Source organism: Lynx rufus, unplaced genomic scaffold (assembly GCF_022079265.1).
Source record: "Lynx rufus isolate CCGP_SWC_20201006 ecotype Redwood Valley unplaced genomic scaffold, mLynRuf1.p SCAF_4, whole genome shotgun sequence".
Classification (NCBI taxonomy): domain Eukaryota; kingdom Metazoa; phylum Chordata; class Mammalia; order Carnivora; family Felidae; genus Lynx; species Lynx rufus.
Genome location: NW_025814856.1, coordinates 127,210,130 through 127,233,871, shown reverse-complemented (window position 1 = coordinate 127,233,871; position 23,742 = coordinate 127,210,130). Strand labels below are relative to the sequence as shown.

The 23,742-nt window shown below is 44.3% G+C and overlaps 1 protein-coding gene across 1 annotated transcript in view; it reads right to left on the bottom strand.

The window, feature by feature from the left end:
• Window positions 1-23,742, bottom strand: part of EEPD1 (endonuclease/exonuclease/phosphatase family domain containing 1) — a 112,856-nt gene that overhangs the window by 41,492 nt on the left and 47,622 nt on the right. The window contains exon 3 of the mRNA XM_047095773.1: window positions 1,503-1,554. Coding sequence (XP_046951729.1) covers window positions 1,503-1,554 — 52 coding nt within the window. The remainder of the gene's footprint in view (window positions 1-1,502; window positions 1,555-23,742) is intronic.

Here is a 23,742-nt window from a genome sequence, read left to right as displayed (position 1 = left end):
ACGTACTAGTCATCGACTCCGGGAAAAGTTCACGTTGATCTAATACTTTAATCTAATCTACAATCCACATCCAACATTGTCATTTGGCCCAAGGATGCCTTTTCGAGCTGGACCTCATACGTTTTAATGGCTGGATGTCTATTAAGAATTAATACAAGTAATTAAGAATTAATATGAGTCGAGTGCTTTGGCATTTAGAAAGCCCTTCCACGACACCAACTCATTTGGTTCTCGTGGTGCCTCTCTGAGGTCAGGCAGGCAGCATTATCCCTGTGATGAAAATGAGGCTGAAGGAATGTTATATTCAGAGCCAGAGCTCAGCATCCCCTCCCCTCACATCACTGCTTGGTGCTTAAACACTTTGTTTTCATGCCAACCAGCAGACTGACCGCCAATCCAAATATTTAAAATTCTATAAATACAATAATATTGCTTCACTGTTTATATCTCTAACCACTTTCTTTTATGTTAACATTATAGATTCTTTTTTTTTTTTTTTTAATTTTTTTTTTCAACGTTTATTTATTTTTGGGACAGAGAGAGACAGAGCATGAACGGGGGAGGGGCAGAGAGAGAGGGAGACACAGAATCGGAAACAGGCTCCAGGCTCTGAGCCGTCAGCCCAGAGCCCAACGCGGGGCTCGAACTCCCGGACCGCGAGATCGTGACCTGGCTGAAGTCGGACGCTCAACCGACTGCGCCACCCAGGCGCCCCAACATTATAGATTCTAATTACTGCACATAGCTACATACTGAGGAAGAGTCTGAGGTGCCCCAGGAGAGCCGCTTGGTATGAGTTGGGAGGCCCATGGGCTGGCCCTTGGCCTTGCCCAATCTGTTTTCCAGAGCCTGCACCACCATGTGCATAGAACTTGAACTCATAACTGGCAAAGGATCCCCAGATGTGTGCTTGGCTTGATCACAGAAAGCTGAGACACTGGATATCTCTTCCAGAACATAGTGAAACCGAAGTTTCAGGTGGGGAGGGAATTTGCTAATCTTCACAAACAGCCTAGAAAGATCAAACTCGTGAACTTGCCTGCCGAACAGAAGCACTGATTTCGGAAATGGAACCAAGAGGTTCAAATCTTTACTCTGCCACTTAGCTAATTTTCCTTGGGCAAGTTACCTAACTTCGCTGGGCCTCCATTCTACCGTCCGTAAGCCCAGATGGCAACAGCCACAAGCAGAAATGATGTGCGGCGGCCAGCATGGAGTCTGGCCCATTGCACGGTGTTAAGAGGAACAGAAAGCCTGCATGGCGAGTCCCTGCTGTCACACAACCCTGAAGGAGCCTTGCAAGGCTGAGTTTGTAACAGGATGTGAGCAATGTGAGGAGTTTTGGTGAAAATTCTGCATGGTTCTCTGACTGTTAAGAACACAAACTAACAGAGCCACTCTGCAGTAAGTGCTGTCTCTGGTGACAGGAAGCTGAATTTTTCCTGCGTGTGGCACTCCGCTCTAAGTTAGTGAACGTGGGGTAGAAAGAACAAAGTATTTACCTTTTCCAGGGCCTCTCTGTCAAGTAGTTCCTGCACAGCTAGAAGCTTGATGCTGCAAGAAAAAATGGAAACCACACTTGAGAACAAATCATTTCACGTCACCAAGCATCAGCCAAGTCCCGAGAACAAGTTTGACGTGTCAGCCTGCATTTCTGCTTAGTCCCATCTAAAATCAACCTCTGCTTTGAATTGAAATAACCAATTCAGAACTATTAAAAATATTTCTAAATTGTACAGCTGATTTCATCATATGATCCAGAAATTTCACTTCTGGGCACATACCCAAAAGAGTTGAAAATAGGAACTGGAACAGATACTTGCACACCCATGTTCATAGAGGCATTAGTCACAACAGCCAAAAGGTAGAAACAACTGAAATGTCCATCAATGGATGCATGGATAAACAAATATGGTGTATACATGCAATAGGATTATTTCTTTTTAATGTTTATTCTATTTTTAAGAGCAAATGTGAGCAGGGGAGGGGCAGAAAGATCCGAAGTAGGCTCTGAGCTGACAGCAGTGAGCCTGATGTGGGGCTCAAACTCATGAACTTTGAGATCATGACCAAAGCCGAAGTCAGATGCTCAACTGACTGAGTTACCCAGGTGACCCTGCATGCAATGGAATTATTATTCAGCCTTAAAAAGAAGGAAATTCTGGCCCATGCTATAACATAGAGGAACCTTGAAGACATTATGCTAAATGAAAAGCCAGACACAGAAGGACAAGTATTGTATGATTCCACTTATATCAGATACCTAGAGTAGTCAAATTCAAAGAGACAGAAAGTAGAATGGTGGTTACCAGGGACCGGGGAGGAGGGAAAGGGGAGCTGTTGTTTAGTGGGTACAGGGTTTCAGTCGGGGATGTCCAAAAAGTTCTGAAGATAGATGGCGGTGATGGCTGCACGTTGATATAAATGTACTAAGATGCATGCCTATACATGGTTAAATTAATAAATTTTATGTTATGTACATTTCACCAAAAAAAATCTAAAAATCATGATAGCGGCTTCATGTAAGGAATATGAACAAATTCAGAGGAATATAAAGAAGAAAACAGTTGCCCATGTTTAGAATTAGTCTTCCCTCGATGTCCTTTTGATGATAACAAGCCAACAGCTAAATTCGCTGCTTATAAACATGGACGGCTCAGCTGCTCATCTGTTTACCACACAGTGATCAAGCCCTACAGTATGTGGGTGGCCGAGGGTACCCAGGACTGGGACATGGTCCCAGCCCAGGAGGAGCTCACAGCCTCTTGGAGGCCACAGTCAGACCACAGTCAGAATACAATGTGCAGGGTACCAAGTAGACAGGCCAAGATGCAGAGAGAAGCCTGGCCCTGGCAGAGAACAAGGAAGGCTTTCTGGAGGAGGGTCTGGCTAGCCTTGACCTGGGAGAAAGGCGACCCACAGAGGGACAGCAGAGGCAAAGGCACCAAGCATAGAGTAGGGGTGTGGAGTGTACACAACCCGCCCGTTTCCAGTTTAGGGGCCAGAGCTGTAGCCAGCAACTCAGATGAGAGAATTCAGAAGTGGATGCAGGATTTACAGGGAAGATATCTTTCCCTCATGGCATGCTGCTTTTGACATGTCTGTGGACACATGGAAGGACTCATCAGTACATGGACTCATCAGTACATGGAAGGAAGCATGAGAGCTCACTGAGATTGTTCAGGGAGTGGGCCAGCTTCCGATGGTACATGACGCTCCCTCCCCACTGAGCTCATCTGTTTATGGCCACTGGCCACTGTGTTCTTTACCTCCGGCCAACCTGCACGGGTTCTCCGGAGTAGAAATGTCCCCACTGCCCACCTGTACCAGGAGCCTCCCTCCAAGGGGGTCATGCTCATGTTAAGATTCACCTTAATTTACAGAATTCTTTTTTTTAAATTTTTTTTTAACATTTATTCATTTTTGAGAGACAGAGAAATAGAGAGTGCAAGTGGGGGATGGGGCAGAGAGCGAGGGAGACACAGAACCTGAAGCAGGCTCCAGGCTCTGAGCTGTCAGCACAGAGGCCTGATGCGGGGCTCAAACCCAGGAGCTGTGAGATCATGACCTGAGCTGAAGTCGGATGCTTAACTGACTGAGCCACCCAGGCGCCCCCAGAATTCTTTACAGTATCTCCATATGACTAAGCAAGCACATCCAACCAAATGCAATGGTTTACATAAAAGCAACTCCAAGAAGCACAATAAAAGTTTTAAAGCTTATAAGACACTGTGACCACTGCTAACAATTTAGCAAATATAGGAGCTCAGAGGACTCTGGGCATTCCCTCTGCTCCAACCACACTGACTCTCCTTCATCTCTTGGACGTTAGTTTTGTTGTTTGTCTGGCTTGGGTCTTGCGCAAGATCTTTCCAACACTGACGCTGGTATATTGTGTCATTCCGGGCCAGATGTGAAGGCCACGTCCTCTAAGCAGCATTCTCTGGACACCGAGGTCAAGCAGTGTCCCTGATGATCACATTTTATTTTCTTCAGTGCACTTGCTGATCTCTTAAAGCATTTATTTCTTGGGGTGCGCTTGCTTGTCTCTTTCCAAGCAGCACGGAAGCTCCTGGCACCTGGGGGCTCGAGGGTTTTCTCACTACTACATTTGCAATGTCTATCACTGGCACGTGGAAAGCACTCAAGGAACATTCACTGACCGACTAGCAGGGCCCAGTCGATATTACAGCTGACCCATTCCAGCTTGGATCTACTGGCCAGGCCTTAGTTTCTCCCTCTGAAACAGAATGCCTCAAACAAGAATACTGTGTGTGTTTTCCCTTGGTGACAGGCACAACATTCCTGTGCAAATGCCTGCCATTAATGGGACGTGCCTGGTGGCCGGTCAAAGTCACTGGCTACTCCTCAGCACATTCTGATTCCCAACACATGAATCTAAATTCCAGGCCACCAATTTGGATGGCGACTTACATGCTGGGTTAGGGATTTCCAGTTGCAGCTCAAGTTTCAGAAGCTTAAATTGCTTCTGAAATAAGCACTGGAAAATATTTCTACCAGAGGAAATTTTTCAGTGGTCTCTTGTTCCTGCCCTTATCCCTGGCTATGAAGTCTGACTCCAGATCAGATATCAGACATCCACCGAGTAGAGGAAAGGTTTAAATACTGTTAAGATCTTCAGCTCTCTCTTCCTCTCTGCTTGCAAAGATACTGCCCTCAAGCAACTGTAGAACATGAGCTGAAAATCAACAGTTTCAGGCTCTACAGGAAAATGAAATTAAAACAGGGGCGCCTGGGTGGCTCAGTCAGTTGAGTGTCCAACTCTTGATTTCAGCTCAGGTCATAATCCCAGGGTCATGGGATCAAGTCCTGCATTGGGCTCTGCAATGAGTGTGGAGTCTGCTTAAGTTTCTCTCTCTCTCCCTCTGCCCCTCCCCCACCACTCTCGCTCAAAAAAAAAAAAAAATCAATGGATTCTCATTTAAGTCAAAGCCTGAAGGATTCCTGTTCTCATTGCCTTCCTTTGCTCTTGAATGGGGGTGGCAAGTATGTGGCATGCCTATTGCCCCTCCCCAACCCTCTCCACCTCTTTCCATAAACTCTGCCCCATTTAACTTAGACACAGGTTCAGGATCCTTCTCAACACTCCAGTGAGGCACAACCAATCTACTCAGGTTGGCACATGAGATTACACTGATTTAACATCTACTCTAAAACTAATACCAAAGGGTATTAACATATGGACGGGTCAGGAAAAAAACAGGGGCATCCCCACACTACTAAAATGCAGCACCGTGAGATGAGAGTGCTTTACGGGCAGGGGGAGAAAAGATGGAGAGAAGGTGAAAGGACACTCAAATCCATACGGCTTGAGTTTCAAAATAGAAAGAACACATGCTAGTAAGTGAATGCTACAGCGGCTTGTAACATGGGATTTCTTCAGGGAGCTGTGGGGCTTTTTTCCTCCTTAGAGCTGTAGTCTTTAAGAGTATATGAGATGCTTCCTGTTATATAACTATTCCTAATGTTTTTTCTTACTTTATTGGAAACTCTCCAAGTTTGGGGTATTTATTTCAGTATTTATGGTATCAGATTCTTCTAACACATCAGATAGTCCCTGGGATGAAATGTCATTCATACCAAGGAGCAACAAACCCTTTTACCAAATCCTCCAACTGGCATTTCTTAGCCTCATCTCTCAGTCTGTTTTTTTTTTTTAATTTTTCTTAATGTTTATTTATTTGGAAGGGGCAGAGAGAGGGAGACACAGAATCAGAAGCAGGCTCCAAGCTCCGAGCTGTCAGCACAGAGCCTGACACTGGGCTCTAACCCACGAATCCCAAGATCATGACCTGAGCTGAAGTCAGATGCTTAACCGACTGAGCCACCCAGGTGCCCCTCTCAGTCTGTTTTATTCCTCCCTCCCTCTCTCCCTTCTTCCTCCTCTCCCTCCTTCTATCCTTTTGCTACTTCCATGAATGTATATTGAATACCTCCTATATTTCAGAAACTGCCAGGCACCACAGTGACAGAGATGAACACATACTGTCTCTGCCCTCAAAGAGGCTAGGATTCTGCTTGGGCATGTGCTGGGGAGATGTGTCCCTGAGACTCTCCTGCTTCTGTGGACCGGCAGAGCTGGACTAAAGAGGACATATCTGTTGGGCTGCCTGGGGCTTGGCCAGCATCCTCTGAAAACAAAAGGGCTCCCATCAGATGGAATGACATACAATTTCTTTTTCTGCACTCCATTGAGAACAGAGGTAAATAACAAATGCAGCTGGCAGTGGCGATTTACTTAGAAAAATGACAACTTTATGGACAAGTTCTGAAGTCTAAATAGACGACACTTAGACCTAGAATGCATGCAATTAATGTTTGTTTAACTAAGCTACGAGGAGTAAGGTAATTGAGGGCAAGGTCTTATTCAGCTGGATAGAGCCTGGTACAGTGCGGTCTATCAAGGAACTAGAGGTGGCAATGGGGAAAGTGCCAGGTGACACCAAAAGCAGGGAAGAAAAGCAGTAAAGTTGAAGAGACAGAAGCTGGAGGGCACCTCTGCAGTCTCGGGTGGCTTAGGACTGCAGAATGAACCTTGATGGTCCCGAAAAGGCAGATAAGAGGCAGATAAGATAAAAGACAGATAGCTCTATGGGTGCTATAAAAACACTTAAAGGACAGCTCCCAACTATGCAGAAACTCATGCAGCCAGAACAGATTATAGCCTGAAGGGGCATCAGAATCAAGAATTCACTCCAGCTCCCTTTCTCTGAGGATTTTGGCACTGAGTTTCCACTGCATTTGTGAAGTGACACATGATAGTGCACGAGACACAGCAGCATTCGATAAATGCATAAAGGATGGATATATAATATGGTGGAGCCATCCACCCACCACATGGATAAAATATTTAAGGGTTATGTATTATGCACCAGGCACTATTGGGCGCTGGGGATTCCATGATGAGCAAGCACAGCATCTGCCTTCAAACTCCTGAGTGTAATGGAGGAACCAGGTATGTACATCAGCCACGAGACGAGCACTCTCAAGGATGCCAGAAGGCCCTTTGGAAGGGCATTACACAAAGCTGGCAGGTCCCTGGGAAGTGACTTCTAGACCAACGCCTACAGGCTTGCAAGGCTGAGAGGTCGAGTGGGAGGAAAAGCATGAGCCAAGGAACCGGGGGACAGAGTGAACATGGCCCACCGCCACCCCAAGACTGAACACAGACCAGGGAACACAGGGGCAGGGAGGGTGGGATAGATGCTGAAAGATGATTCTGCAGAAACAAGTGAGGCCAGGCCTGCTTAGAGGGTTTGTTAAGCCACTTAAGGAGTTTGGACCGCACCTTTTTTTTTTTTAGTTTGAGAGAGAGAGAGAGAGAGAGAGACAGAGCGCAAGCAGAGGAGGGGCAGAGGGAGAGAGAGAATTCCAAGCAGGCTCCATGCTCAGTGCAGAGCCCGACTTGGGCCTCAATCCCACCACTGTGAGATCACCACCTGAGCCAATATCAACAGTCAGTTGCTTAACTGACTGAGCCAACCAGGTGCCCCTGGGATGAGCTAGGGCAGTGGTGTTGTAGAGGGCCCAAGACACTCAAGATGCCCAATAAAGGTATAAAAATGGCTCTGGTGTGAATGACTTGGGGTCGGGTCAGGTCAGGGTGGGGACAAGAGTGGAGGCAGTGAGACCTGAGCTCTGCACCCGGCATACCAGCCCAAATTGTCTCTGGGACAGGGAGCCAGACAAGTGAAGGACGGGTTTCCGCTTGCGTCTTCAGCATCTGAATCTCCGTGACAGCAGAAAGGACACTGCAGGCGGCCTTCCAGCAAGGGACAGGGGTCCCAAGAGCAGAATCGGGAGAGGAGGTGGAATCGCAGCCAGTGGCCACAGGTGATGACAACTCACTATCCACATGTCCCCCCACAGGACATGGGAGCCACTTAGGAACAGAAACTATGTCAACCCAGTTGTCTGAATGCTTCTCCTTTTTCTTTGAAGGAAGGCTCCACACTAACTTCCCCTGAACAAAGTAAGGGAGAGCTCTCTCTTGGTCATCAAATTTTAGAAGAGGCCATGGATGTTAGACGCAGACTTGTTTTCCCTGATGCTTTATTTTCTTCCACCATTAGCTCAGGGCTGGGCAAACACAGCAGACATCCGCCTCTGGATATTAGTGAGAACAGGCCGCAGGGAGAAGGCAGGCTCTCAGGGAAGGCACTGCTTTTCTCAGATATGTCCTCTTCAGCATCTCCTCCCGTCGCCGCCAAGCACCTGCTCGCCATCTCATCCTTCCTTTCCAAAGCCAGGCGCTGAACTAGAACATCAGCACCAGATCAATCTATGTGGTATTTAGCTTGGGTAGCTGTTCTTGGCAGGTCTGAAAAAAGTGGTCTGCCAAACGGTGGGCAGGAAACTTCTCTGATGACAGTCTCATGGTTTCTGTGCTATTTAGGTTTTCAACTGCTTGAATCAATTACAGTAATTTCTATTTCTTACCAATTTCTTAGAATATTGACCAAACCATTCAGATTTTCAGATTTTGAGCACAGAATGGTACCAACCATCACTCTTAACTTAAAAACAACCTCTGCTTCTGTGCTTATGTCCTCTTCCTGGTTCTTTAATGCATGTAAATATTTTTTTCTCATTTAAAAAATTAGATTTGTGAGAAATCAGTCTACTTTGTTGGTCTTCTGGAAAAAATACCTCCAGGATTCATCAATCCTACCTTTTTTTTTCCTAATTAAGTAGGTCAACATTTACCTTCATTAATTCCTTTCTCCAAATGTCTACTGTTTTCTTTTGTTTCTCTATTTACCTTCTTGAGTGGGGTATTCATATTTATATTTCTTATATAAAAGCCATGAATTTTTCTCTATGTAAATATTCATCTTTGCTTCAAATTTCATTATGTACCTTCCTTGTTACCTTCCACCAAATCTACAGTTGCAATTTGGGTCTCTTATTGGAGCCCACGGTTCTTTGGATTGTATTTTTCTATCTCTAAGTAATTGGGATTCAAATTTTATCATTTTGTATTTTCTATAATTCTACTGCACTGAAGTTAAAGGAAGCACCCTGTACATTTTCTGTTTTTTTTAAATCTCTTGATAATTTTTGCAGGGTCTATTTTATGATCCTTTTCTACTTCCTAGGTTTGAGTAGTTCTAGAACTTTTTTTTTTTGGATCTCCCAGTGTGTACCTTTAAGTTTTCATATTAGTGTGGGGGATTAGGGAAGGGCTCTGCAGTCAGTCTCCCTGGTGTACAAGCTTAAGGAACTTTAAGAATAGTAAGTGGGAGGCAGGGAAGGGACCTGGCATCCACCCCTGTGACCTTGACCAGAGATGACACAGGAGAAGTATTTAGCACACTGCTTAGCTCAGGGTAAACTACCATCAGTGGTGGATATTGGTACTAATATTGTACAGAGCCTTTCTTTAGCTATTAATACTCCTCTAAAGATCAGAATAAAGAAAGAAACAGCTTTTTTGTGCTACCAACCCATTTCCAGACAAGCGCAACAAACCTTTATCTCCTGCTCTCCTTTTGATGTCATTTAACAATAGGCTACAGTTTACTTCTCGGGCAAGGTCACTTTGTCATTGTTCCATTCTATAGCTCTTCTTAAGGACAATTTCTGACACTCATATTTGCTTGATAACCAGACTTAAAATAATAATTTAAATTGCTCTCTACGTCTACTGATTCCTGGGCTTGTGCTACCTCTTCCTGAGCAGTATTTTGTTTTATCTCCCGAACTTCTACAACGTATCTTTAAAGTAAATTTTAAAGTAGGAGCCCCTGGGTGGCTCAGTCAATTGAGCGTTTGGCTCTTGATTTAGGCTCAGGTCATGATCCCAGGGTTGTGGGATCAAGCCCACGTTGGGCTCTGCACTGAGCATGCAGCCTGCTTTGGACGCGCACGCTCTCTCTCTCTCTCTCCTTCTCTCTCTCTCTCTCCCTCTGCCCCTCTCTCCCACTCATGCTCTTCTCTTTCTAAAATAAAAAATAAATTTAAAAAAATAATAAAGGAACATGTTTATATGTTTTCCAAGCCCCTGCATGTCCGAGAATGTCTTTCTGATCAGCTTCATACACAAAAGACAACTCAGCTGAGTGTGAAATTGTTGGGTTACAACATAACTACCCAAACTGCATAGATGGTTTGCAAACTTACTTGATAATCAGAAGAACTTTTAATGTGTCCTATTTACAGAACCCACCTGGGGAGGAGTGATAGAGGGGCTGGGAAAATACCTGAATTCAAAACAAGACAAAACAAAACTCTCAGCGTTCTAATCTTCCAACAGCTTCCATAGACATAGATTCTCTATTACAAAGAACAAGCCTAAAGTCAACCTGATTTTTGTTACCCTTTTCCCTGTTTGGATTCTTGTTAACTTCCCCATCCCCCTTCATCCTTGTTATTCCCTGTGTTTCCCAGGCTATGCCCAGATGGGGGCCTCTTTTCCATGACAATGTTCAGAATGTGGTGAGCCAGCGCCTGATTCTCACACCCAGTCTCTAAGTAGCTCTGGGAGGTAGCTAATGCCAGATCACTGATCTCTGTAATCACCAACACCAACAATCTAAATATGGGCTATCGGTTTGGTTTTCCACATCTATAACCTTGTCTCTTCTTTTTCTTTTTCTTTCTTGTATTTTCCAGAATGATTTCTCAAAGTATTTCCCCCCCATAACTCACATCACTGATTTGATTTCCCATAGCACTTGTATTAGTTTTCTGGGGCTGCTCTAACAAATTGTCACAAAGTTAGTGACTTAACACCACACACATTTCTTCTCTCACCGTTCTGGAGGCCAGAAATCTCAAATCAGTATTACTAAACAGAAATCAAGGGGTCAGAGCAGCCCCAATCCCTCTGGAGGCTCTAGAGGGGCATGTATTCTTTGCCTCTTCCAGCTTCCGATGGTCGCCAGCGTCCGTGATGTGTCTCCATCTCCATGACCACTTGCCTTCTCTTCTATCAAATGTCCCCCTGCTTGTCTCTTAAGGACATTTGTGACTGCACTTAGGACAATTCAGTGTAATCTCCCCATCTTTCAAGATCCTTAACTTAATCACATCTGGAAAGTCTTTTTTTGCCCCATAAGGTAACAACATTTACAGGTTCCAGGAATTAGGACATGGCTATCTTTTGGGGGTCATTATGCAGCCTACCACACATTAATACTCTTTATACTCCTGTTGTTGGATTTTGTTTCCTCCAAACCCTTTCCTTATTTACTCCATCACTTTTTAAAACTTTATTTCTGTTGCCCTTTCCCATCAACACATACTTTCCTTATGTTTTTCTGCCCCTGTTCGAGAGAGGCCATGTCTTTTTGGAGTATGCTAAGGATGCCACACATTTCCCCAAAACTGTATTTTGTGGCCTGCTATAGATGATTTTCTGGGTCTTCCGAAGCTGCTGTCTTTATTCTGTTCTGCCGGACTTCTCCACAAAGTCCTTTTTTGTCTTATTCATCCATAAATAAGGAGAAGTTTGTCCTGACCGGTGATTGATTTTCAACAGACATTATGAGCAGACTGACAATGGTTCTGTTTTCTGCCCCTCTGTGTAAAGGATGAATCTCCTCCTCAGACCTGCTATGGAAGGGGACTGGCTGAGGGCATAGCTCCCAGCCAGCTCAGGACCTTCACTCTAGTGAGGTTCACCTCCTCCTCTGAGACTCTCAATCAATCCAAGATCGGAAGCATCCTGTCTGCCAGCATGTGCAGCTGTCAGGGCACCTTGCCTGTAGCACTTTGCTTTTGGGGAGTAGATTTACTAGAATGCACTGAATTCATGCCAGTTTCCCCCTATCTCCCATCTGGTCATAGTCTGATGTTTTCCTTCTCTACTTGGCAATGGGGGAAAAAAACCCAAAGAGATGGCTCTACAAGGGCCCACATACGAGGCCAGTAACTGAGGATGGCAAAGAAAGGCTAACCAGTTGGAATTTGCTTTGAGTGCATGAGTCAGGAACTAATGATGAATAAGGTATAAATTACTTTCTCACTTTTTTTCAGGCAGGGGTGGGGGGGTGGTGAGGAGGGGTCTCCTCTTGGTGACCCTTTGTGTCATAAGCAATGTCCCAGAAAGGCTCCCTGAGACCAGCATTGGTTGAGGCCTCCGAGATTCTGCCATTTGTCAGTCCTTCTCAGTTTTTGCTGGCCTGCGAGTTTTTGTTATTTTTCTGTGTCATAATGGCTATCTCAGCCAAACCTTCCAGAGATGGGTCTCTGAAGGGCAGGATAATGTCTAGTCTCTTGTTTTTAGCAATTGGCTTGCTCAGTAAATGGAAAGACTGGCTCTTCCTCAAACTGCAGGGTTCTTCATGCCCCACGTGGGGAAAACTATTCAAAAGACACCCATCTCCCTCAGTCAGATCTGGCTCTTCAGGGCTCCCAGAGCTTCAGGCTTCAGGGCTTCTGAGAACCTGGCAGGGTGCCCACAGGATAGAATCAGGATAGTACCTTCCAGAAATCTCTTCAAGCACAAACCAGTGGGATGGCCAGAAGTGAGGAAGCCTGATTTTAACTGAAAACAGCTGAAGATGATCAGACCCAAGACTGGACAAGCTAACAGTGGAAGTGAGGTTGGCTCCCAACTGGAGACTGGGAATCACTTTTCCATACCTGCGCTTTTTTCTCAGCAGCAAACTGCCTACTTAATGCCACTTTTTAAAAGGTTGAAACATTTAACCTATCTAAGGTCTGAAGCCCCACAGGAGAGCACATTAGAAAGTTAATAGCATGGTTTCACGGCACGAGAAAAAGCTACAGTAGACTGGGCAATTTTATTCATGGGGAATTTGGAAGAAAAGACACAGGAACAGACTGAAATGTTGACAGAATCAATGAACAGGAGAAAGGGATGTCGTTAATGGAATGTCTTCCAGATGTCAGGTATGGCACTAAGCCTTTACCACGTTATTTTCCTTAGACCTCAAAGTTTCCTTAGACCTCAAAGCTATGGTAGCCATAGCTGTGACAAACTGCAGACTCCAAAGCTAAAGAGTATTCAGGGATTGACTTGGCTTGTAATGCTACAATATTATGTTTTTTTACTCCTGGCTTTGGGATGTTTTACCCTCAACTGAAGACTCAGGGATTTCAACTCCTATTTTATAGCTTCAGAGAGATTCGGTGTCTTGTGAAAAATCCACACGAGGGCAGGGAATTGCACCCAGGTCTGTATGATTTAAAAGTGCTCTCCACTTTTTATTCATTCGACAAATGTTTACTGAGCACCTACTGTGTGCCAGGCACGTTTCTGGGCAGCAGAGATAGAGCAATGAACAAAACAAAATCTTTACTCTCATGATGCTTCCATCTACTGAGGGGTAAGGAGTGGTGGTCTGCTGGCATATGATTAGCCCCTGGCCCTAGGGGAGTGGGGCCTGGGGAGCCATAGCATTTGCCAATTCCCATGGTGTAAATACTACCATCAGAGCCCATTTCAGGCCACCAACTTGACATGACTAAACACAGAGACGGGAAGGGCACACCATCTCACACCAGCTCCGGCACATCATTGGTGAGGAGGGATCTGCAACAAATCAGTATTTCTATTATATTTATGATAGATTGAATATGTAATAAATTACGTAATTATGTAATGTGCCTAGTGGTGATGAGTTTATAAAAATTAAAGGGGGGTAAAGGAGTAGCAAGTGGCCAGTGTGCTGGGAGGAAATCAGGAACACTTATCCCATGAGATGACCTGGATCAGACACTGGATTTTTTCTCATCTGTAAAATCGGGATAATGATTCTAACTAGTTAATGGGGTCATCACAAGGATTCAATGAAATGGCAGCGATTGTAAAATGTTGCCTTCTAGTATATAATAGGTACTTGATAAATGAAAGCTATTAATATTGATCTGAACTGAGATGGAGATGACCTAGTACACAATTCTCATCTTCCTTAGAACTAATACGAATCTAAAGCTTTCATTTCATTCCTAAAAACCAAACTGGTATTTTAGCCACTTAAACAAGTTCTAAATGATTGAGCAACAACCTGGAAATGTTCCCATAAAGATGGAGTTGCTAAATTCGGATTTAATAATGCGAGGCCCTTTAACACTGCCATTGCAGTTTCCCTATTGTTATTATTGAACAATTTGATTAAATTCTTTAATAGCACTATAATTCCAGATCAATCCAGGCCACTCTCCCTCAAAGAAGTACAAAGGACGCCATAACTCTTCTTGAGCTGAGTAGACCACATAGTTTTGTTCTCCTTCATCCTCTAAACCGAAAACAAAAAGATACACAGATAATAAGTAAAACATATACTATAGAATTGGCTCTTAAACTTGCTCAAAGCCCTAACAGTCACATAGGATGCAAGTCTCTTGACAAAAGGGTAACGACTAGAACCCCCCCCCCGCAAAGATAAAATTGTATAAAAATGTTGAAAAGAAATTAAATGTTAAGTTATTTTAAATTGAAGAGTGAAACTTTTCCCTCAAACTGAGAAAAATTATCAACTACTTTTATTATTTCTTTAAGAACTGAGGTACAGTAATAGGTTCATTATCAGGACAGAGGATTAAAGGAGAAAGGAAAAAACTTTCTTCTTAGCCTGCCATCTGTCGTGCACAGAGCCAGGTGCCCCACAAACACCCCCAGTTTGTCTGCCCATCGCAAAGACCTGGCGTCATAAGCTCTGCTTTAGAGCTCTGCTGGAGCGAAGCCATCATTCAAACCCAGGGCTCGGGGCCCTGACTGGTACCTCTTGATTTCATTCCAAATTCCCACACTGGTGTCACATCCAACTGGTTAATGATGGAGCCTTAGAACTTGGATGAGGTTCTTGTTGGGTCATTCTTACCCCACGTGGTTACGATAATGCAGGCCCAGATGTCCCTAAACCAAGGGAGCTCTCAAATTGGTACTGTTCCTTCTCTAATCCAAATGACCTGGGGATTTCTTGGAACTCATACCTTCCTCCTTAATTTATTTCAATACACTTCTGCCCAAGAAGGAGCCATCTGACCAAGACCATTCAGAAAATGCTGCAGATATCATTTGAAGAGGTTTTCCTTCAGAAAGAAGTACTTTTCACCACACTCCTCTCCAGTTGCTTTTCCTAAATCCTCTTTGGTTGCTCCTTGGCTTTCACTGGGGGAAGGTAAAAGCAGTAATCAGATAAAATGAGTTTCCTGCAGTCTTCCCCTAGCAGCTCCTTCAGAAGCATGTGGGATATACTTTGAAGGGTGATCTTGTCTTCCCTTTCCATTCACAAAGCTTCCTTCCAACATTTAAATTTTTTTTTAATGTTTTATTTTTGAGAGACAGAGAGACAGACAGACAGAGTGTGAGTGGAGGAGGAACAGAGAGAGAGGGAGACACAGAATCTGAACAATGCAGGCTCCAGTCTCTGAGCTGACAGCAGAGTCTGACACAGGGCTCAAACCCATGAACTGCGAGATCATGACCTAAGCCAAAGTCAGATGCTTAACCAACTGAGCCACCCAGGGGCACCATAATCTTTTTTGCATTATATGTATTTCCTTATATGAATCAAATCCTGTGAGGATGGAAGTAAGCAACACACACACACACACACACACACACACACACACACACTTTTCTTTTTCTTTTCTTTTCTTTTTTTTTAATGAGTACTGGCCAGCTATCATGTCAATAATTATAGGTTTGGGGGTTTTTTTTGGTCCCCACCCTTCTTGTATTTTGGGATTCACGGGGGATTCCTTGTTACCTAGTTTTTTCTGTAAATGCCCACAAGTTTAGGTTTTGCCAACTAGTTGCTCTTTTTGCTCCTATATTTTCATTATGAAAATTTTCGAACCTTCAGGAATATTCAGAGAACTCTACAGCAAACACCTATCACCCACATTTTATAATTGTTAGCATTTTCACTCTATTCGCTTTATCACACATCTGTCCTTCCAACCATCCACCCACCCACCTTTTATTATTATTTTTTAACACATTTCAAAGTAAGCTACCACCCCATGATTTGTCTGGTATTTCACACAAAGGCTGGCTTCAAAGTAATTCCTCTCATTTTCAACTGAACCACTCCCTGCAGACTCCTAGAGCCCAGTGTGAAAGCCCACCCTTGGACTCTACTGAAGATCCCTTGGTATGAAGGCCTGCTCTCCAGGCCTTTCTCAACGCTCCCTGGGAAGCTTTCATTAACCAAAGGCCCTCTCACCTTGGGCTAAATCACCATTCTCCCCGCCCACCCCAGCTTCAACTCCTCCACCTTTTAATGTTTCCATCAAGCCACCATGAAATGAATATTTCTAAAGCTCAACTTCACATTTGATCACATATTTTCAGCCAGGAAAAGAGTGCTATCTTCACACAGTACTCGGTATAAATGATTCCTCTTGGTGCACTTCAAAACCAAAGGACACGGGCTTTTCTCATGGCCGTGTCAGCCCACTGACAATGTCTTAGAACCCACCAGAGTGGTATGCCCAAGGAGGCTTATTTGCTGCTGTTTTCAACTATGCACTGGCATCGTCATAAGAACTTAGTTACTGGGAAAAAGAAAGAGTGCTTAACTGAATGTTCAAGAGAAAAAAAATTCCCCTTTCAAGAACATACTAGAAATTAGAAAATCATCTAACACAATGCAGGGTCTGTGATTCCAACTTAAGGCTCCAGCCAAAATTTTTCATCTGGCTTCAGTGTTAACCTTTCACCTCTTAGCAAGGCTCCTCTTCCTTTTAGGCCAGACAAAATTCACCCCTGGGTTTTGTCAGAAGCAATGGCCTCATTAATCAGCTTAAAAAGCAAACAGTCATCCCTCCTTGTAATGCAAACCAGCCAGTAAGATTCTTTGAGCAGGGAGTTGTTTAAAGCAGCAATTATGAGGGCATATTTCACAGGAATCTTTTATTTTATGTTTTTAAAGAAGTCATTTACAAAGCACATATTTATTGAAAAAATTTAGAAAAATACAAAAAGAGAGAGAGAAAAGAAACAATAACCATAATCCTACTACCTAGGAATTACCATTAATTTCTTCATGTATATCCATTTAGACTTGAACAAAATGAATACATACATTTTGTGAAATTGGGACTATATTGTCCATGCTGTTTCTATTATTTTTAAATTACCATTACATTATAAATTATTGTCATTATTATGAATTGCCATGATTTCATATCATTAAGTATTATTTGATGTAATTTTAATGGAGACATATAAAGAGATATAAATATATATATGCTATACTTAATAATTTTTGCTGGACATAAAAGCTGTCACAGTGAGAATAGCTTGGCCGACAGTGTGCCACTTTGGCATGTGGATTGTTTTGAGCTAAAGGCTATCAAGAGTCAGCAGATTCAAGAAAAACTTTTACTTTTCCCTTAACTACCAAAAAGAATTTAGATATGGAGCCTGGTCCAGAAAGAGAGTTATTACCGCAGATAACTTTTCATGTGAATGACCCATCTGTAGGGCAGAGCAAACAGCTAATTATCAAACACCTGTTTTTGTCCTGCATCCTTCGGTCTGTGAATCACCCTCCTCCCCTTTGAAGCCCCAGGTCCCTAGCCCATTCCTTAGCTCAGGATGGCATATAAGCCTCAATTGCCAGACTTGCCCTTGGGTCTCGTATTTTTATGGGGCTCTCATTGGTGTGAAATTAAAATGTTGTTTTTCTCCTATTAATCTATTTTATGTCAACTTAATTATTAGATCAGCTGAAGAACCTAGAAGGGTAGAATAAAATTTTTTCCACCCCAGCAGCTGTTTCAATTTTTTTCACTATTCTAATTATCACTTGGTGAACAATTCTGAACATACTACTTTCTGCATAACTTTAGCTGTTTCAAACAATAAATTCCCAGGAGGTCAAGGGCTATGTGTATTTTTAAGATTTTAAATAACTTTTGCAAAATTGCTTGGCAGATTTAGACTTCTACTAGCAGTTTTATGACCCACTCCCTTACCCTGTATAATTTATGTAAAAACTCCCTAATCCAATAGATGGAAAAGCTGTTATTAAGCTGTTTAAATTTACATTTATTTGACTATCAGAGAAACTGAACATTTTAATTTTCTTTCATCAGAGCCAGTGAGTGATGGCGAGGGAAGGGGGCAGTCCCAAGGAAATGTCTTCCAGCACCTGTGAGTCACATTGGAAGGCCTGGTATAGGGATGGGGGGTGGGGCTCAGCAGCCCTGTGCAGGGTAATCAAGGAACAACCAAACCTCTAGACCCTAGTGGAAGTTCTGAAACCATTTCTCTCCTTCCTCTCCTTTGTTAATTGGATCTATTTCTCTGGAGACACTAGGACAGGAATATACAGGGATTTTAAATTCCCAAAAATTCTTGGTAAATAACTACTATCAATATTTTGCCCAAAAAAAGTTTTGCATAGGGGCATAACAGCTGGAAGAAGTATGATGAAAGCCTACTTACTGGAGAAAGAGTATAAAAAGTGTATTTGGAAACATTTACTTGTTGGCTCAAAATCATATGGGTAAACCAGAACCAGAACTGAGGGCTCCCATCTTCCCCATGGTTTTGGAAGCAGCAGAAGAGGTAGCTATACAAGTGTGCGAAATGCAAAAAATTTAGTTAGATTGGACATAGGTCTGCAGTCTGCAGGGAAGCCACCGGTTTTCCAGAAGGGGAGAGGGTGCTCCTGAGGGGCATCACACGTACTTGCCTGCTCTGGCCTCCCACCTGGGAATAACCCCAACATCAGGGAATGGAGCCAGTCATGGCTCCCCAGGATCTAACCACAACACTGCACTCAACAGGGCAGAACAAACTGGAACACAAATCCCAGGCTCCCAAAATGTCACATCTACAAGCCTTCAAAAGTTGAGTATCGCAATGCAGGGACAAATGGCACTTACTCTTTGCTGAGAGCCTTGGTTCCCTGTAAAACTTCAACCTCTGGTTTCTAGATTCAGCTTCAGATGTGCGGGGATCTGGCTGGTCTCTGGATATCTGTCCCTCTGAATTATGAAGGGGAGAAAACCCCCTCTATCTCTCTAGCAATTAATGTTTGCTGCTGGGTGTCCGTTCTACAAACTGCAGCTAAAAAGTTAAGTCCCTTAAAAGTAACAGCAGCAGCCACCACTGCTGAACTTTTATCTCCCAGGAATCCCAAGATGCACTAGGAGCTTGGTGTCCCAGCAGGGTGCCGAGTCACAGTGAGGACAGCGGCTAGTGGGCTGCGACTGGTTTTTGTTAAACAACAGCATCTCACCCCGTATCTTCAAAGCAATAGGTCCCAGACACCACCACTATGAATTCCAGCTGCTGAGTGTGAAACCTTATCCTCCAGCCTGCAATTCAGCCCCCTCCAGTTCTTAACTGTCTTTAATTTAAAATGCTGAATTCAGGGAGACCGAGAGGTCCCCTCCCCTGCCCTCTCTCTTCCCCTCACCCCTTACTAGCTGGCTCAGAGCCTCCTGTGTGGTGGAGTCAGGCCCAGAAAGCTGCCTGGGATCCCTGCAGAAACTGCTGGATAACTCGGACTTTATCAGCCCAGTTCTCAGGGAATTCCAAAGTAGGTTTTAAGTTGACAACTTCAAAATGTCTTCCAGGGAGCAGGCAGGAAGAAAACAGACATCCCTGCTCTTGGAGGCTCCTGCATAAATGTCAGTGGAGTGAGTTAATTTCCAAGAAGCGCTGGCTTGTGTTTTGCAGTTAGCACAGTAGTTCTTGAGCTGTAGTGTTAAAACAGACTGGGACCCCAGCCTGGAGTTTTCCATTTAAGTAGGTCTGAGAGGGAGCCTGAGAATTTGCATTTCCAACAAGTTCCCAGGAGAGGCAGGTGCTGCCAGACTGGGAACCTTACTTTAAGAAGCACTGAATCAGAACATGATATCTGATGAGGAATGCCACTTAGGTGAAGACTTCAACTTTACATGGCAGACATCTGAGGTTTCCTTAACTGGACTCAGCGAGGAGGGCTCTCCGGGGAGACTCTTGGGTGGCTTGGTGGGGATGCAAAATAGGACTATCACTTTGTTTCTCAAGTCGGATATCTGTTTTCTGTGGACACTCAGTTTGAAAAACCAAAGCCCAGCTGACCTTGAGCCATGATGCCCATTTACTGCATGGCCTCCTCTTTCTTATGGTTCATTCCATCTTCTTTCCTATCCTTGCCAGTCAGAAGAGCTCCTAGGCCACTTTTCCAAAACCAATTCACTCACCTGTGCTCTTAAAAGACCAATCACATTCTCTTTCCCCGGATCTGCTTCCACTCTTTCTAGAACCCATCTTTCTCCACCTCTAGCCACTGCATGGTACTGGTGCCTGCTCCCTCCTTGAAACCCTTCTCCAGAAATGCTGCTGGACCCCCAACACCTTCTCTGAATCCTTCTTACACATTTATTCTCTGGCTTGCTTGCTGCGTATGCTTTCACTCACTCATCCTCCCAGAAAACCCGGGGCCAGACCACAGTGATTAACAGCAGTGGGCAAGATGGGGCTTTGCCCTGCTGTCATGCAGTTGACAATTCAGTGGGGCCACTCCCACGGACGAACTGACTATACCAGTGGTCATTTCACTACAAACATGCCAAGTGCTCCAAAAGAAAAGCACAGAGTGCTGAAAGTACTTACAAAGGGGTGCAGGGGGATGGGTAACCTAGTCTGGGGCTGGGGCAGGGAAGGCCTCCTGAGTGAAGCCACACTGAACAGTGTCTGGAATTGGAACTGGCCTGGCACTTGTCTTCCAGGGCCTTAAATGTTGGGTCTAAACATATTTTCAAGGATCCTAATCATATTTTCTCTCTCACAGTGACTAGCAGTGATTTAAAAAAAAAAATATTTCTCTCTCCAGTACCCACTTCCCCTCTTCATTCCACTTCTGTATTTCCAACATCTGCTGGATCCTCACTACAATGTCCCAGCGGGACCTCAGACTCAACACGTTAAATGAGATGTTCGCCAGCCAAGCCACTCTACATCCCCTTCCCCCATCTTAGACATATCCAATCAAGGCCTGCGCGTCATTATTCTTGAACCCGCCTACTCCCTGCCACGTCCACCACCTAAAAAGCCCACCAATACAGGCTAACTCTGTCCATCCAACCATCTTCTGAATTCATCTCCTATCATATGTTAGGTTCTCCAAAGCCATAACCATACTTTCCTAATTCAATGTATATTTTTTGCTTATAATAAAACACATACTCATTATAGAAAATTTTGAAAATACACAGAAAGAAATTAGAAAATAACCACTGATAACATTCTTATTTCCACATGTGCATGTGGTTTTGTATGTCTTATATTTAGAAATGGCAATCATAGTATGAACATATACAGTAGACTGCTACACTGGTGAGTCCCTCAGAAGATTCCTTTTTATGAAAGACCCACACTGAGGGGCACCGGGGTGGCTCAGTCAGTTGGGCACCTGAGTCTTGATTCCAACTCAGGTCATGATCTCACAGTCCATGGGATTGATCCCCAAGTTGGGTTCCTCACTGACAGTGTGGAGTCTGCTTGGGATTACCTCTTTTCTCTTACTCTCTCTCTGCCCCTCCCCTGCTCACACACTCTCTCTCTCTCAAAATAAAATAAATAAACTTAAAAAAAAAGATCCATATGGATAATCTAAGGCAGGTGTTATGGGTTGAATTGTGCCCCTCAAAATCTAAATATTGATCCCCAATAAGGGGATTAAGTTATAAGGAGGTCATAGTGTAGCCCTAATCCAATATGGGAGGGGGGGTTCCTTATAAGAAGAAGAAATTTGGATACAGACAGCTACAGAGGGAAGACCATGTGAAGACACAGGGAGATGACAGTCATCTACAAACCTTGGAGACAGGCCTTAGAAGAAACCAACCCTGGGAACACCTTGATCTCAGACTTTTAGCCCCTGGAACTGTGAGAAAATAAATTTCTGTTGTTTAAGCTGCCCAGTCTGTGGTATTTTGCTGTGACAGCCCTTACCATATCTGCAAAATGGGACTAAACACTCCCGTTAATCATGATAAAATAGAAAGTTATTTGGCCAGGATCCAGAACATCCAGATCCTTAACCAGTCCTTTCCTGTGGCCACAGCCACCCACAAGTCCCAAAAGGGACAGCACCAGCCCAAGGAGTGCATTAATTCCTGGGCCAGGCATGACCCACAAACCACATGCAGCCTCCTACAAACCCACCCTGAACACACGTAGCCCACAATAATTCCTCCGGCCTGCGGCATTTAGTGGTGACTCTTAACAGCCTTGCATTAAAACGCAGTAACAGGAAAGGATCAGAAACTGACACTAGGTGGCTTGAAAACCACCAACAGCAGGAAGGAAGAATCCTGCCATGGGCACCCAGGACAGACATCACCAATCAACAATGACACAAATATGCTAAGATCAGGCTTGGTCTTAAAATCCTTCTCTCAGTGTTCAAGCAGCTCCCAGGAAGGAACTAGAGCTGGCAATGAGAAAGGCACCGTGGGCTTACAGAGCATCTTTCTATAGAACGAGATGCTGTAACAGCTACATGAATTAGGTTTCTACAAAACAGCCAGTATAATAAATGAGTAAATGGCCTTTCGTTTAATCAGACCTAGGATCAAGGCCAAATGTGAGATAGCTAAAGCAAACACTTAGGGTATGCTGAGCACTAGGGAAACTGTTCCTAGTTTTAACATAAATGACTTAATGTAATTCACGCATTTGCATAATCCACTATTAACACTGCCCCACAATCTACAGATAAGGACACTGAGGCACAGAGTGGTGGCCCAACTCTCCCAAAGCCAGATCTGAGATCTGAGCCCAGACTAGCCTTCACTAGGTGAAATCTGTGCTCTTCACCTTGCCGGTGGGGGTTCCCAAGCTTCAGAGTGTCTCAGGATTGCCTGGAGGACTTGCTAAAACACAGCTAGCTGCGCCCCTCCCCAGTGTCCTCATTTCTGGAGATCATGGATGGGGCCTGAGAATCTGCATTTCTAACAAGCTCCCAGCTGAGGCTGACACTGCTGGTATAGAGACCACACTTGGAGAACCACTGCCCTATGGAAGGAAAACTCCCTCTAATGATGATAAGCTCACAGAACAGTTGTGTAGAACTCCCGGGCCAACACGGGAAGAGTGCTTAACACAGGTCCTAGTATAGCACACGGGGCCCACAAATACTATTTTTCCTCCCCCTGATTTCAAGTGAGTTTCAGGCGTCAGCCAAGAGAGGGGCAGCGCAGACCATCCACCTTCCCGTTTCTAAAATTCTACCATAGCCTCCCCTGAGAGCCTGGGGCAGCTGCTGTGGAGTACTCATTTTCAGGGGAAGCACACCCCCGATGCCCAACCTCTGAATAGGAAACCATGTCGTTCTGATGCATCAGCATGGATAAAATCTCAGCACAGCTTCAGCGTGAACGTCAAAGTCAACGGGCCTGAATTTTATCTACAGCCAAACTCTGAGAGGTACCCGCACTTGACTTTGTGTTTCTAAATATTAACATCTGAATTCTGCAAACTCTACTTGCTCTTTTAAAAGGGCTGCTATAAAGGGGGTGTGGGAGGGGGAAAGGCCCCAATTTACATTTAGCTTACCGTTTTCCCAGTTTGGAAACTGGTCAGGCTGGCAGGCCACTTTCGCTCCTGGCCAGGGTGAGCCCACCCTGCCCTGTTCCCAGCTAGTCACACAGGAAACCCCCATCCCTGCAATCCCAGCCCAGGGCCGCCTCTGAACTGGAGTAACCTGGTCCTGCTGGCCCAGGCCCAGGCAGACAGCTCATTCGGGTCACTAGGATTCACACTTTAAAAGGAGGAACACGCTGATGAGATAAAAATAA